At 54.0% G+C, this 16,735-nt stretch overlaps 1 protein-coding gene across 1 annotated transcript in view; it reads left to right on the plus strand.

Moving 5' to 3' along the window:
• PUSL1 (pseudouridylate synthase-like 1) overlaps window positions 1-16,735 on the plus strand; it is a 61,878-nt gene that overhangs the window by 35,576 nt on the left and 9,567 nt on the right. The window contains exon 6 of the mRNA XM_019511556.1: window positions 11,486-11,540. Coding sequence (XP_019367101.1) covers window positions 11,486-11,540 — 55 coding nt within the window. The remainder of the gene's footprint in view (window positions 1-11,485; window positions 11,541-16,735) is intronic.

Raw genomic sequence — 16,735 nt, forward strand, 5'->3', positions numbered from 1 at the left:
CTGGAGAGGAGCAGCAGGAGAGAAGCTCTTAGAGCTGTGTCGAGGCATTCCTCATGCATTTTAAAAGCCTCTTCAAGATGAGCCTTCTCATAAACTTTTGGGAGATAGGGGTATGTATGCAGAACAGAAGGCATGTCTGAACTCAGATTAGCTAGCCTGGGTTAAATAGCAGTAAAGACAAGGTAATTTGGGCTTTAATTCAGATTGACAGCTTGGGTTTGAACCTACAGGGAGTTCTGAGGTTGAACTCAAGCTGTTAGGCCCAAGCTAAAGCCCAAGTAGCCTTATCTTCATCATAGCTTTAACCCAAGTTAAGCGCACACTGCGTTTTGTACCATGGACCATGCGGGATACTGGCTCCCTCTGCTATGTTTGGTTTTCATTGAACGCGCGTGGGCTGCATTGCGTGCGCGCTCTTCGGAGCCAAGTTGTACGCTCCGGCTTGCTGCAGAGCCTCGTGCTGTGTGCGCTGGGTGCTGTGTCTCTGCAAAGAAGGAAGGTTTGCTCTTGAAGCTTTGCTCCCGAGCACCAAGTTGCATACGCAGGTTGGTTGTGAGCTCTGGGCCTTCAGCCTCTGTGGGGTGGGGTTGTGAACCTATATGGGGGAATGGGCCAAGGCAGGCTCTGTTTCAAGGACCATCAGTGCTTCGCCCAATAGCTTTTTGAACCTAATTGCAGGGGCTATTACTATGCAAGCAGCAGGATTCAGGGAGGAAGAGGAATGTTGTATGGACTGATGACTGAACCAGTCTCAGTTTAGCCGTATCCCAGGCTCTCACCCCTGGCTGGGAATGCCTCTGTCATTGCAGGCATATGGATTCCCTCTGCATGTCAATCAGTCTCCTGACAGGCTTGCTCCGGCCTTTCCAGCAGCATGTGGAGGTTGCAGCACGAATTGCTAAGTGATGAAACATATTCCCCAAAGCCTGCGGTGATCACGTAACCTTGCTCCGTCTTTGTGAACCATTGTACGCCTGGGTAAGAGAAGTGAAACTTAAGACACCCAAAGCCCTTGGCAACAGTAGAAATCACCCGTACAGATCCAGTGGGGATTGCTCATCACCCCACATCTCCAGGGTAGATGAGGTGACTTTAATTTGTGAGTGGAAGCTCAGCACAATGCTGCTGGTTGGCTAGGAGAAACATTATTGACATTCATTTGTCTGCTCTCGCACTGTGTTATTCAGGTGCAGAATACTGCACCCCTCTATGGGCTTGGTCATTGCACAGCAAACTAATGGACACCCAACTGCATGCTGCAATGTGTTTTCTCAGGTACATTGTGCCCCATGGTTACTAGTCCTCAGTAACATTGCCCCTTTCCCTCTCCGCCGCACAAATGCTGAAATAAATTTACTATCCAGGCTCCATGATAATCCTACGCTGCCAGTGCATTGGGACATATTCCACTCACCAATAGCTCAGCTCTCATTAAGACACCCAATATGGTCCACCCTTTCAAAATCCTTTGACTTTTCCTTACTTGATGGCACGAACAATGGGCAGCACAAGCACCAATCAGTCACTGCATCATCTCTGACCCTGCAGTCAGTCAACCTGGATTTAACTGGCCTCGCCATTACTGGGCACTTCTCAACCATTTTCAAACCAGATAGGGTCACCGTGCCTCAAACCTATACCAATGGGGACCTTTGCAATGACAACAAATGCCCTTGTGGACAAATTCAAACCATGTCCCACATTGTTGACTCGTGTCCATTTACTACGCTACCTGGTGGCCTTCCACCTCTTCGCATTGGTGACGATATCGCCGTAAGATGGCTGAAACGGCGTACATTAAATAAAATAACAATGCTACTGACAGCAGAAACTATAGAGTTTGGACAGGCGGAAAGTGGGGCTGCCATCCCACTCGATCACAACACTGAAGTTAAGGCCCCTGCCTTCACCAAAAAGCAAACGACTGTGACTTCCCATCCCTTCTGCAAGAGGCTTCTCCTGTGACACGGCCACGCTCCGACCTCCCGCTGGAGCCGTGGGTCAGTGCCGGCTCTAGGGGGATGCTCCACCTGCAAGCCATGCGCCTTGAGGTCTGTTGGAGAAAGCTGCCCCTTGCTGTTGCTCTGACTGTCGCACAAAGGTTCCTCGCTGGGGCCATGGCCTCAAGCCAAGCTGGACGGTTACTGAGCACTGGATTTGGATGCAGTTTAGATCGCAGCTGCTCTAGTGCAGAATGGCATCATTCTGCCCTGCAGCTGCCAGGGAGGAGCTCTTAGAGCCGCACTGAGATTTCCAAATTCCTGTCTTGCCACCGGGGGCTGGCGCTCATCTCTTCCGCTAGCCAGGGGCAATTAATCAGGTAGATGGGAAAAGCCCCTTTCTTATGCATCCCAGGGATCCGGTGAAGTCTGCCTGTCTCTGCTTATCAGCCACCCAGCTGGCTATACTCATGCAGATGTTCAGCCAGGCATGGGCTATAATGGAGAACATAATAGCAGCTCTATTTGCCGCAGTAGCAGTTCTGGGGCAGATGCTCCGTGCTTCGCTCTGCAAAACACAGAGAGTGTCCAGTCAAAGAGGCTGCAGCCTTCCCGTGCGCTTTGCATTCACCTCCCCACTTCAGTGGCTGACTGAACCAGCACGGCTGTGGTTTGCATCCCAGCTTCTTGGCAGGACAGCTGGTTTCCTCAGTCCTCCTGCGTGACAGGTCTCTGCCTGCACTGGAGCTGGCTGGAGATTAGGTCTGAACTTAGGCTACAAGGGCTGGGGACTCCTAGGTTTGATTCATGTTGGCTGCTGTTTTTTACAGCAGAGAACAGTCCAGATGATCTACATGTTGCCCCAATGGATACAGAGCAGGGCAGTGAATCTGCAAAGGCAGGGCTCTCAGCACAGCCACATTGCCTTGTGTGGGTCGGCATGCAGCCAGGATCTGCGTGGAGTTTGGGCAAGTGCTGGTGACAGTGAGGTTCAGGAGGTAGCAAACACGCAGCCAGGCTGAGGCAAGAGAAGAGGTTGAGGGAAACTGGAAGCGTTGCTTAAAGACGATGCTCTCAGACCGGGCGTTGTGGGCATTGCCATGTCGGGGCACTGGTTTATAGCGCTCACAGGCTGCATCCTGTTCAGATGGCTTCTGGACGGCCCCAGTTCATAGTTACCACACACTCAGTTCCATGCTTGGCAGCAGAATAGGCCAAATCCTGTTATAATTCATTGGCCCAGCCCAAAACAGTGCTGTCCAGGCTGCGGTCCCTCCTGGATTTGGGCAGATGATTACAGCTTGGATTATTCATGGCCCCGACTTGCCTCTTCCCTCTTCCCTCTTCCCCTTGTCCTGTTTGCTTTTGTTCTCCTGATTCACGGCAGTTTCCACCCCCTCGTTGTTGCAGGCCAAGATTTATAATGGCCTTGCAGGCCACGCCAGTGCTGCGGCTTAGCAGGGGCTCGCAGGGGGAGAGACATGCAGGTCCTGAGTGCCTGGCAAAGCCCTGCTGTCTCAGGGGAGAGTGCAGCCGCAAAGGATGTAACCGTGTCAAAGCACGAGGCTCTGGTCAGTCACTCAGCCCCCAGCCCGGGCAGGGAAGGGATAACTAATGCAATAAGAACAGCACCCCCAGAACCAAGAGCCCTTGTTGGGAGCAGCAGGGAGATGGGGGAGTTGGGAGCTGCGGCTCAGCGGAGAGCTAGGGAGCCTCTGTTGTGAGCATCCCCGGCTTGGCGGCGATAGATCCTGCGGAAGGTCTGGGAAGAGGGGAAGAGGTTTGTTTTGTCTGCTAGCAGGGCTCCCTGCCCTGTCTCTCCTCTCCCCTGGCCGTCGGGATGGTTTTGAAATCCGTCCTCGTCCTTATCGGAGCCGAACGCCAAACCTGCCTGCTCCTTGCCCTGGACCTGAAATGCGATATCCCCCGCTCCGCGCTCTCCTAGGGTGTAAAATCAAAGGCAGAGATTGGGGCGCCACCGCGGGTCTGCTGTGCTGTGGAGCAGGGCCCGAGGCTGCCTGTGTCCAGCCCTGGGGTGTCACCCCCGTGCCTTCGAGCACGCTGTCCCCGTGAGCAGGAGGGCCTGCCCAGAGAGTCCCCAAAGCCAGCTCCGGACCTGATTAATCCCTGCCTGTCCCCCAAGCAGGTGGTCAGAGCTCAATCCCTCTGTGCTGCCTGATCTGCCTGGTTAGAAATCTCAGGGAGCCAAGGAGGGCACGGCGTGGTTCTCACTGGCTCCTCAAAGTCCACCATCATTAGCGATAAGAGCTGGGAGGGTGGGAGTGCTGACCATCACCTGCCACCCGGGGTTGGGGGTGGGCCGATGTGTGAGACCTCATGGTACCTTTGGGGCACAGCCTCTTGTAGGATGTCAGCCAGGCTAATGTCAGCTAGACACTGGAAAGGGAGGAGAAACCAAGTAGTTTGTACCCTTTTAGGGGTGGAAGGGTTGAGGTGCTGCTGTTTGTATTCCAGTTGCACTTGGAGGCTGCATTTGAGACCCTGCCCGCTGCTGTACAGACACACGAGGGCACAACCATGCCAAAAACGTATCAGGGAGTTAAAGGGAGTAGGGCTTTACCACAAGACAGCTGCCCCTGTGTCCACCCTTACCTCTGTAGCAGCCTTCAACTCCCTGCAGGATGGCTCCAGAGAGGATGGAGCTGGGCTGTTCTCAGTGGGGGCAGATGACCGAACAAGGAGCAATGGGCTCAAGTTGCAGCAAGGGAAGTTGAGGTTAGATATTAGGAAAAACTGTCTCACTAGGAGGGTAGTAAAGCACTGGAACAGGCAACTCAGAGAGGCAGTTGAATCTCCATCCTTGGAGGTTTTTAAGACCTGGCTAGAGAAAGCCTTGACTGGGATGATCTAGTTGGGGCTGGTCCTGCTTTGAGCAGGGGGTTGGACTAGATGTGCCCTCCTGAGGTCCCTTCAACCCTCATTTTCTATGATTCTGTGACTTAACAAAACAGCATTACATTTCTGGGGTTAAACTCTGTTTAACTGCTGGGTAAATGCATGCACCCAGTTACCACAGAGCACCTGATGCCCAGTAAATCCCTGCCTCTTGCTAAGTTGTTCCTATTTCTGCCCAGCAGAGACAGCCCCTGTCCAGGATAGCTCACAGCCTGAGTCCTCCTTTAGTCTGAAACACAGATTGAAATCTCCTTCAGTGATCAGTTTGCTGGATTTGGGGCCAGAATAGACAGAGAAGTCAGGGCCATACCCTCATTTTACAGATGGGCATGGAGGATGGGAGTGATCAAGTGACTTGCCGAAGGTCACACAGGGAGTCTGTGGCAGAGCTGGGACTCACCCCTCCTCCCAAGGTGCATAGACCGCAAACCGATCCTCCTGCCTGTCTCCAGCCTTCCCTTCATTGTGGCTGGCTCCACAGGCCCAGCCGTGGTTTCCTGCAGCTTAGCTTCCCGTCTTGCAGGCTCCCCAGCGCTGCTGCCTGCGCTCCGTCTCTGCCTCCTGGGCTCTTTCTATTTTTAGCCTCCACCACGGACCCGATCTGTAGCAGCATCGGAGCGTGCGTCTCCCAGCACTCGTCCACGCTCGCTCGCCTTGCTGAGTGCTTGCTGCTAGCAGCGCCGATGGGGGAGCCACTCCAGCCCTCTGGAGGTGGTTGCTCCAGGCTCGGTCCCCCCATGCCTTGCCAGCCCCCTTGCCAGCTAAGCACATCAGAGCACGAGGGGGCAGCAGGCCCATTTCCCTTGCTGGGGATGGGCTGTAAACCCTGTCCAATGCAGGCAGGTTACAGCTGGGAGAGTCAGGATTTCTGGCTTCATCCTCTCTGTCTTGCTGACCCATGATGGGAGCTCCTTTGCCAGTGCTGAGAGTAGGAAAGGGTGGCATTGCCCTCTCTGGGCCCAGGATAAGGGACCTACTGTTGCTGCCAGCTGAAAGAGTTCAAGTGGAGGCAAGCATGTGTTTGAAGTTACGGACCGGGAGTGCAGCCACTGGCTGTCTGCGTGAGGAGAAGGGGAAGGGTGCAGTTTTACATCTGAGGGATCCTTGAGGGCAGCGTGCCAGTGATGTAGCACTCACCTAATGGGGTTTGAAATGTGGCCCAGGGAAGTGCAGTCTTGCAGCAAGAGTCTGGGTTCTGCTTCCAGGCTTAGTCTGGCAGAGGTTATTTACTAAATGGCCTCAATTCATTAGGTATCAAGATTCTTCATTTGCAATTTCCTGGCTGTATTTTTTCCTTCGTGCCGGCGGCTGAGAAACGTACATTAAAATTACAGATGTCACATGCGGCGTGTTAGCGATAGCCATCCAGCTGGGAGTTATTAAAGCTGGCCCTGCGCTGGGAAGGAGCCTTGCTCGGTGATCGGAGCAGGGGCCAGGAGACGAGACGCTTGGGGTCTCTTCCCTGCTCTGTTCCAGGCTCGTGGTGTGAGGTTTCTGACATAAGGAGTGGGCTGCAGACCCTATTTGGAGGTCCCACGGGTTGTGGCTCAGCCCGTTTCCTAGCGCTTGGTGTTGCTCGTTCTTCTCTCCATAGCTCCAAAGAGATCAGCAGATGTCTGCCTGTGTGCACAGAGCAAAGAGGCTGTCCTGGTGAGGGGGTGCATGGAAAGCTGGCTAGATGTTCGAGGTCATGGCAGAACAGCATAGTCCCTTCCGTGGGCAGGAGCCCTGAGCCATGCGGGAAGGTGTGGGCAGCAGGGCCCTGGCATCCAGCTGCTCGAGAGAGATCCAAGCATGCATTGCTTTCATTGTGCTGGTGCTGCTCTGTGACCAAGATGCTCATCTGTACCACCTGCTTCTTATGCTCGTTGGTCTGGGCAGCGATTAATGGCCGACGATGCAGACAGCCCCGTGCCCTGAAGCAGAAATCAGAGGTGGAGGGAGCATTTCTGCATGTCTCCAGAGAACGGGAGAGGGCCAGCCAGGTCTCCCGCAGCAAAGGTTGGAATGAAAGGGACTTGCATTCTCCATCGTCCCGTACTGCTTCCTTCCCCACCTCCTTCTGCTTCCCTCATCAGCCTCTTCAGGCTTTTTCCTCCCCATATCTTTGCTCCCTTTCCACTTTCTTCAGCAGGTTGAAATTCTGACTACTTTTCATCCTTCAAATCTTGAATTCTCGAGGAGGGCAGAGGGGAAGGGACAAAACTACTTACCCCTTTTTGCCTACAGGCATTGATTCCTACCTCCTGTCTTTGTTGCAAGCTCTTCAGCTTCAGGAAACCATGGAGGTGTATCTCCAGTGGCAGGGGAATAGTCCAAGTGCCAGACTAGAGCACTGCAATTCATCTAGCTTAATGGAGAGCACCAGCTGCTTCAGGGGAGGGTGAAGGAAATACCTGTCTAGCTGGGTTGTTGGTTATAGCCATGCTGGTCTAAGGACATAGACAGGCAAGGTTCTTTGGGGAGATGTGATTTGATTAGACCAACTATTTATCTAATATATCTTTTACTAGACCAACTATTTAATTGGTCTAATAAAAGATACCGCGTCTCCCCAAAGAACCTTGCCTGCCTATCTAGCAGGCAAGATGGTTATGGCTGATGCCAGCTAAGTAGTGGTCAGCCTGTGTGTAGAAGTGGGGGGCCTTGTATCACATGGAAGTGAGTAACAGTAAAATGGTGTTGCAAATTGAGTGCGAGGATCTGGTTTGGCGGACCTTGTTCATTTTCAAAGAGTTGGGCAATTGTCAGAGGGTGCAAAAAGTCCAGAAAATAGCCCCTTCTTAATGTTATTGCTGCATGACAAATAAAAAAAAAAGGTCTAAAAAGCTGGAGGGGAAATCGCTGCTTGGGATACCAGTGCAGTTCTTGTCTGCTCTGGAAGGCTCTGTGGACAACTGGGGATTTAGTAGGACTGAGATGTCAGATGTGAAGCCAGAGCAATCTGATGAAGTACAAAGGGTGGATGGAAGTATTATATTCCAGCTCCCTTGTTTCCATTAGCAGTCATGTAACTCATCTGCCATCTAAACAGCAGTTGGGGGAAAGCTCTGTCGTGGAAAATTCAACACCCCGGCGAGCCATATGGTTCCAGTCCCAGGGGGTCACTGAGCGTATGCTGTTCAAGGTTGTAGCGGTTGTCCACATCATCTGGCAGACCTAACACTTGGCAGGATGGATATCCAGGCATTTCCTTTCCTTCTTTGGGATCTACCTACTTAGAAATAAATGCTTAAGAAAGGCTCAGTGCTTACGTGGGGAGACCGTGGAGAGCCAGCAGCAGAGCACGCCCTGGTCCAGGGTGGTCAGACACCTTCAGAATGACTGACGAGATGCTAGCGAGATGCCATTAGAGGCAAACTGTTTAGTTCAGCTTGTTTGGAAGTAAACAGGCCTCCTCGGCCTGACAGCATGCTGACAGCCTCTGACTAGCTTGTCTCATTGGGAGGCTGCATCCCAGGCTGCTTTGACAGGTAGGAACCATTTTTTGCCGTTTGATTGCAAGCGGGTTTTGCAGGTCAGCACTTGATCCTGCCTCGGCCTCCGGCAGGACTGCTGCTCCCGGCCCCAAAGTTCGTGGAGACTGTTTGGTCTTCAAAGCATGGCCCATGTAACACAGCAGTGGCAGAAGGGTCGGCGGACAGCCTGGGAGCGCTGGCTGTGCCTGGTCCAGCACCCACAGCCGCATCTTCTGGGAGGGCCAGGGTGAGGCTAGGTCCTGAAGACATAGGTAAAGACCTTCAAGCTGGACCAGGACTCCTAGTATGTGACAGTGGCCAGCACCAGCTGCATCACAGGTGTCAGGGAGGGGGGCATCTATGGGTCTGTGTGCACCCAGAAAGGTTTCTCCTGGGAGCTTAGCCTATGCCACACAGTGGGGAGGTTTGTTCCTTCCCAAACTCTGCTCTGGAAATCACTAGTGCTGGCTATCCTGGTTACCTGTCTCAGTGTCTAATCCCTTCCTGAATCCCACGCCGCCTCTCAGTCCACACGATACCTCATGCCGTGATTTCCACCGACTGGTTGTGCATCAGGTGGACAACACTGTTGCTCAGCTTGGGGCATGCTGCTTTGGCAGCTCATGTAGCCTCCTTTTGCATCGTGAGACGGGGAGACTATCCGTTTCCATTGCTACCGCCGCTTCCACTCGGTATTTGGCACGCTTCTATCATGTCCCCTCCTTCCTTCAGCTACAGCACCACTTCCCTGAGCATCGTAGCCAGTGCAGCTGCCCCCCTCAGCCCATCTCCATCACTTGAATGGAGCCATCATTTTGCCAGGCTCGAGTGCCTGATCCAATGTGTGTGCGCCTGAAAACAGAAAGCAGCATGGGGGCGAAAGGGAAGAATCAGCCCCTGAGCTCTGACTTGGCTTGGTGATGGATGGTGTTTCTAGCTACTGCAAGTAGTTCTCCTTCACTCCCCATCACTTCAAGATGCCAAGAGTTAAAATTGTGCATAAGGGCTGCAGCACCTCCTGCTAAGTAAAAGTCTTCAATTAAGGCCCATTTTGCATCTTCCGAAGCAGAACATGTTTTATCCATCCTCCTGGGAGATGCCTGCTCAGGCTACAGCAGGCATATAAGTCGTGGGACCCCCCTCCCCCACCTAGACATGAACTGCTTAATAGCAGGGATGCTAAAAGCAGTTTATTACCCATGGGAGGGGAGGCTGGTTTTTAGCGCTTCTGAGAAGCAGGTAGACCAGCTCTGACATGCCTTGAACAGCTCGAGAAGGGGGCAAGGTTCTCCCAGCCAGCCAACTGACCCGAAATGCCCTGCCTTAGAAACATCCATCCAGCCCTGCCAGTGAATGCACTCCCCCCATGTCCCCTTCCCCTTCTGGCTCTGCTGTGCACCACTCTGGCTTATTTGGAGTGGGGATGGGAGCCCAGGTCCTGTCCAAAGGGAGGCAGAGAGGATGTAGGATTCAAAAACAGACTCTTCCCCTCTTTGCAGGGGACCATCTAACACCCTCAAGCACATCAGCCTGAAGTAATTCCCTAAGCAGAGGGAAGAGGCTTTCCCTCCATCTTTAATTGCTTGGCTAGGCCGGGAATTGGTTCCAGAGCACCTGCATTTGTTTCCACATTGCAGGGTCTTGGTGTGAAAGGTCCTACCCCCCACTTCACCTGCATTCAAGCAGGAAAGGGCAAATGCTGCAATGTGCTGGGCCTTGGGGAAGAAGCCTGCTGTGTCTGGCAATGATTTGCTGTTCATCCTTTTGTTAGGTCCATGCACTGGAGTCAATACATGCATGTGATGGATTGAGTGTGCTTTATTATTTCTTGGGGGAGTGAGGATGGTAACAGGCTCAAATTACTTCTGCCAGGAAGCAGACCCAAGCCAGCACAACTGCTGTTGTCCAGACCCACAGCACCACCTCCCCTGCCAAGCTGGGCTGCCCCATTGGCTCCATCTCATACCCCCCTGCCCTTTGCTCCTGACTTGCCAATCCCCTGCTGACCCCCCTACCCTGCATCCTTTCCTTTCCCTGTTCGATCACCAGGCCTTGCCTGTGCAGAAGTGATTTTTTTGGGGCTACATTGCGTGCATGTCCAGTGGAGCGTAACAAAAATGGTTCAGGGTGGGACCATTTGGGGGACATGACCTGTGAGGAGAGGCTGAGGGAGCTGGGTTTATTTAGTCTGGAGAAGAGAAGACTGAGATGGGATTTAATAGCAGCCTTCAGCTAGCTGCGGGGTGGTTCTAAAGAGGATGGAGCTGGGCTGTTCTCAGTGGGGGCAGATGACAGAACAAGGAGCAATGGGCTCAAGTTGCAGCAAGGGAAGTTTACATTAGAGATTAGGAATAACTTTCTTGCTAGGAGGATAGTCAAGCACTGGAACAGGTTACCCAGAGAGGTGGACAAAGCTCCATTTTAAGACTCGACTAGACAAAGCCTTGGCTGGGATGATGTAGTTGGGGCTGGTCCTGCTTTGAGCAGAGGGGTGGACTAGACATGACCTCCTGAGTTCCCTTCCAACCCTCATTTTCCATGATTCTGTGTATGTCGCTGTTGGGTGTGGATAGGACCCATCTTCTCACCACACACCCTGATGGAGCTGGCCAGAGAGTGACCGAGAGAGCTGCACGCATGCTGAGCAGAGAGCATGCCCCGCCATCTCTTGTGTTCCTCCTACACCTGGTGCTGTGTGGGCATCCTTCAGGTTCCAGGACATGAGCTGGGGACGGGATACAGGTCCTGTCCTGCTGGGTGGTGGATGGGTCCTGTCCTGCATGCTCTTAGAAACAGCATTTCAATTTCTCCCGTTGATGTGACTTCTCCTTTGGCACTGTGAAATTTGCCAGTTTTGTCAGAACTGGCCCATGACATCGACTGAGATTTACAGGGAAGCTTGGGTTGGGGATGTGCTTTGGGGAGCTGGGCTTGCTAGATAACTGACCGTGCAAGGTCAGCCTGGCTCCCACTTCAGCACCTTGCTGTTCACCTTTCCAGATCAGCAAGGCCGTTTGAAATCAGACATGGAAACTCGTAGCTCCACCTTGACTCTTCTGCGCGCTTGTGATTTCCCAGTGACTTCTGCTCCCTTGAGGGTCCAGGAGTTGAAGGAAGACAAGCTGGGATGCAGGATTGATTTTAAATGCTGGTCTTTGTGTCTTTTTCTAGGCGGTTGCAGTTTTGGGAGCTGGAATTCAGGAGCCAATCTTTCCTTTACAAGCAGGTACTGTGCAGGGTGGGTTTCCCATACACTGAGAACATCAGCCCCTGTCTCTCCCCTGCCTCACCCCCCTCCAGGATCTTAAAACCCCTTGCAGACACTACACCCTTGCAGAGGCCGTTGCTATTGTGCAGTTGGGGAAACTGAGGCTGAAAGGTGCAGTGCACGCTTGGGGCTGCAGAGCGAATCTGTGATAAAGGACCAGAATCTAGGTGCATCCTTCGTCTCAGTAATGTTTGCTCCATTGGGACCATTGGCTCTAGTTTGCATCTACACATGCATTTAAGTGGACCTAAATTTAATGTGCATTAGCTTGATGCAAATTAAGCGGGTTTAGGCAGGCATCTACATGTGCAGGCATTAAAGCACATTAATTCTGCGTGTGGACTGACTTGGGACTAAAATTAGTCCCAAGTTGGTCTGCACACACAGTGTTAATGTGCTTTAACACATCTACATGTGCGTTAATGCACTTTAACTATTTGCACCTAAATTGGATACCTGCATTTGCAGGTATCCAATTTAGGCACGAGTAGCCGAACTTCGCCATTTTTTATGCACATTAAGGATGTGCACGTGTAGATGCACACCTGTAATGCACATTAACTTGGACTAATGTGCACTGAAGTGTCACGTGTAGATGCACCCAAGGTTTTGTAGGTTCGGGACCATTTTTGCATGGGAGTGCTTATTCACCTGCGCTGCCTCATCGGATCCCTGCTGTTTCATAGTTAAAACCGATGCACAGGCCTTCTCTCACTTTTAAGGCACTGAACCCAGCAGTGACAGCCTGGGGTTTCGCTTTTCTTTTGAAGCTTGGAAGAATTCTTAGAACTGTAAATGGGGAGGTGGGAAAAGCCTGCAGCTCCTCTCCCGAGGACAGGGCAGCCCCTATCCCAGCCTGGTCTCTCGCTTCACCCTTTCCCATCTGAGATGACTAAGGAGCGGGGTTTTCGCCACTTCCCTTGGGGAGAGCCTGCTCCGCTGTTTAATGGGTCTCATTGCTAGGAAAGAGTGAGTAATTCTCTGTCTGCAGGTCTCGCCACCGGTCGTATTCTGGCAGCAGTGAGTAGCAGAGAGGTTGTGTATGCGTGAGAACAGCAAGCCTCCATGTTCGAGTCCGTTACAGCAAACCAGCTTTGTTTTCACCCCGGGACAAGCAAAACTGCTGGAATTCCCTGATACCGGAGATTTAACACAGCAGAAGCAAAACAGCCTTGTGCTTGGCCTGTAACACAGGGAAGGAATCGTTTCAGCCCCGTCAGAGGTTCCTGCCATGGGAGGATTTTAGGGAAACTCGAGAGGATCCACTTGGGCATCAGATGGGAAATTCCCCCACTAGCTCTGGCTGTTCTGGCTGCCTGCTCCCCGAATCGATCCACCTTAACCCTGCCAGTGCCCAGTCCCACCTAGTCCTGCCCTTTGCCTCCCTGCGGGCACTCAGCTCAGCGTTTGCGTGGGCCTGTGCTGCTGCGGGGAGGGGGGATTTTACCAGGGGAGCAGGAAGCAGCCCCTGGAGACTTGCCATGCGGCGTGGGCATCTCTGCCCCCAAGTACTGTGAATGTGGTGGTGGAAGCCAAGCACGTGGCTGGCGCAGGTCCCTGCCGGCGGCCTCTTGAATTAGCAAACCCAAGAGCCCGAAGCAGATTCGCAGCCGGCAGTGACACCATGTGGCAAAAACATGGAGCAGGACGACCTGCTGCTGCTGCCTCCACAGGTCTCTGTCTGTCTCTCAGCCCCTGTCCTCTCTTTGCAAGGGGCTACCTTGACCTAAGGCACAAAGCCTGCCTGGCTCACACCTGGTCGTGATGCACACTGCAATCAGCCACATGAGGCCCACCTGGAGGAGAGCTGTGTGCTCACAGAGCAAACACACACAGAGCCAGTCCTTGCAGACCAGACAGCCCCGCAGCTCTGCACCCCACTGGCTTGCAGAGACCCCCTCCGCTACACGCACACCTTCATGCAGTCGTAGCGTGGACCCCACCACACGGCTTCTCCCAGAAATTCCCAGAGAAACTTGCTCTGGGAGTGGTACAAGTTTGCATGAGTGACTGTGGCAGCCTAGCAGCCATTTGCTCACCCGGCTTCCTTCCCAGAGGTTTGGTCTGCGCTCATGCATGGCCGGTAAGTTCAGAGAAGGACCCGGGGACCAGAGGCTGGTGGGGAATTTGGCCACAGGGTGGATGGAGGTGAGAGCACTGTGGCCACAGACAGCAGTGGAGGAAGGGGTTTTTAACGGAGATGTGACCGCAAGTCCTAGCACTGCCATGCTGGCCATACTCGGGGGTAATCAGGGAGCTTTGTTTTGTGAACGCCTTTGCTGTGCAGATACATGGGAGAAAATCCCATTTAAATCCTTGTTCATGTTCTTGCATCCCCTGCCCTTTCAGTTCAGGGCCTAAGGAGTTCTGGCTTCAGCGATCTGCTCCTCAGCAAAAAAACCCCCAAAAAACAGGGTAACCCTGCTTCATCTTGGGAAGCAAAATCATTTTTAGGCTGAAGGCTGACCAAACAGCGAGAGGAGGCCGAAGAGATCTTTGTCTGCCGCTGTTTGGGCCTGGATCCCTGAAGCAGAGAGAGGCTGTGGGAGGATCCCACAGTCCCTCACTAGCTGTTTTTATCCTAAAGTGCTTCTCTAATTGCATGTACAGCTAGCTCCCTCCAGTGTGGTGAGCTGGAGGGGACCAGCTGGGCATCACTGTGTATAACTGCAGGTGCGGGGGGATGCTTGGGCTCATCCTGCTCTTCTGGGAGACACCGGAGGACCTTTAATAACCACGCGGGGCTTTGGTTTCTGAAGGCCTGTCCAGAAAGGCTTCACGCAGTGAGCTGCCTGGAGCAGTTTGTCAGAAACCGCAGCGAATCCTGCTGGGATTGTTGCCTGTGGGCAAAGGGAAACGAGAGATTAAAGTCTTATGCTGAGAGAGCGAAGCCAGCACCTGGGGCTGCGGTGGGAGGGAGCGCAGACCGAAGGCGGCTGTGGATGGCACGGATGTTGGAATAATTCTCCCCTGGAGCCGTTCCGGGGGAGCCAGGGGCGGCTGGGGCGGGGACGGCCGTGATGCTGCTGACAGGCTGCCTGCAGTGCAAAAGGGAGAGGGGGATTTTTTTGCATCTAAGCAAGACAGAAGCTTCCCTTCTTGTTAGCAGCAGAACAGGGCTGTCTTGTAGCTCCCTGCAAGGCACAGATGGCCCCCGGTGGGACTTGCCCTGGGGATAAGAACATCCTTCAGCCTGACAGTCCTGCAGCACATGGAAGCACAGGGCTAGTGTGGCCTTTACCCTGGGGAGGTGCAAGGCAAGCCCAGCTCTGTGTCTGCACCGTGAGCTGTGAGGCTATGGCTGCTGCTGGAGCTCCGGTTCTCATCCCACTGCTTCCTCCAGCTTGGGCTGCCAGCACCCTAGGGTGGGCACTGCCTTTCCAAGGGCACAGGGGCAGCCTATGTATGTATGCTCTCTGTGCTGCCTGCACCACATCCCCACAGCTCCAGGAGGGGCACTCCTGAGCGCGCCCTGCTCCCCTGCCCCACTTCCGCTTGCACATGCCAAGTCCAGAAGTGAGGCAGAGGATCCCAGTTGGGGGCGATACCGCTCTGGACATCTCGGTCTGGGGCCTGTGTGGCTTCACCATATTTCCTGTGCGAGCAGGTGCTGGAGAGCACCTTGCCTGGGGCATGCCAGGGATGTGGCATAAATGTATCTGGAGGGGGCGGTGGTAGGCCAATGCCAAGGGCTTTGGGAGCCCCCACCTAAACCCTCCAGCAGGGCCTGGTGACTTGGGGCCACCTGCCTGGAGGTGCCTCACAAGGGCCTGATTTCCAGGGACTGATGAGCACCCTGAGGGTTGTGGGGTGGGGAAGATGGGCCAGACCAAACCCTTCACGTTCTGTCTGGGTTCATCTCCGTTCTGCCCAGAGACCCCGGGAAGCGACTGCCCGCGACGCTAGTGATGAGGAGTACGTGGGAAGTTACCTTTTAACTTTCTTGGGAATATGGAAAACCCTCTTTTCCCTCTGCCTCCTTCCATGACCTGGACTGGGGAATGACCTAGGTACAGCTAATGGGAGGAGGAGGGAAGACTTGTCTTCTAGTAGCGACACCGGTCCAGCTCCCCTGTTGCGCTGTCCAGGTCGGGATGCTGCTGGGAGAGCTGCAGTGATGGGTCTGAACCCAAAGCCCAGCCTCCCCTGCCGCAGCGGCTGAGGGCAGCGATGCATGGGAATAACAACCTGATGCACATCGCAGGCAGAATTCCCCAGCGTGTCCTTGGTTTCACTTCTGCAAGGGGACGGGCTGCTGAGCTGTTGAGAGCTAGGTTAATACAGCTGCTGGAGACAAGCAGTGGCCCCTGGGTAATGTGCCAGGCAGCCGTCAGGTTGCTGGCAGGGTTGGTGCTGCTAGTACAGGAAGCAGCTGGGTAGTAAACCACCCTTTTTGGAGCAGGTGACATGGGTGGAGGCAGACACTGCCTGTATCGCTGCACCAGCTGCTCTGCCGGGGATGCCGAGGGAAAGGGCCTCTTCTGAAGAGGCTCAGGACAAGGGGCACAGGCTTGGCATCGGGTCCTGCATGGGCTCTGTGTAGCACTGCATCCCGAGCGTGCTTTATGCCATGGGGCCGGGTGCCTGGAAGCAGCGAGTGGCAGAGCTCAGAAGCATCTGAAGTACTAAGCTGGTGGCTGCAGGGACTCGGCCTCCAGCCTGACTTGCTTGTTTTTGGCCTATCACAGAGAAGCAAGCCCCTGCCTGGAAATGATGCCTTTGTTCTGGGCAAGCCACAAGCTGCTTCCTGCCACAAAGGGACGTGTGGGACTGCTGCTCTGCGCCCAAGCCCCACTCAGCCTGCACCCCTGCATGGCCTGGGTCAATGCTAGGGCACAGTGACGAGCAGCATCCTGTTGCAGGAAGCTGTGGCCTTGCCTGGGGAGCTATTGCCAGGAGCTCTCCCCCGCTCCACCAGCGTGGCAGCAAAATGCCCCAGCAGCGGGCATTAAAAACACCTGCGAGGCAGAGGCTGCCTGGGGACAAACCCACCTGTTGGTGACATGCGCCACTTGCCCTTCCTCCCCCCACTAGAGCCAGCCGGGGGATTTCCTTGGCCCTCCTGGGAGCCACCTCTGCTTAACCCATCTCAGCATATTAGCACAACTCCTTCCAGGGCAAGAGGCACACAGTGCCCGTCCTTGGCAGGCTGA

This window comes from Gavialis gangeticus, unplaced genomic scaffold (genome assembly GCF_001723915.1).
Source record: "Gavialis gangeticus isolate Ggan-Ray unplaced genomic scaffold, GavGan_comp1, whole genome shotgun sequence".
Lineage (NCBI taxonomy): Eukaryota > Metazoa > Chordata > Crocodylia > Gavialidae > Gavialis > Gavialis gangeticus.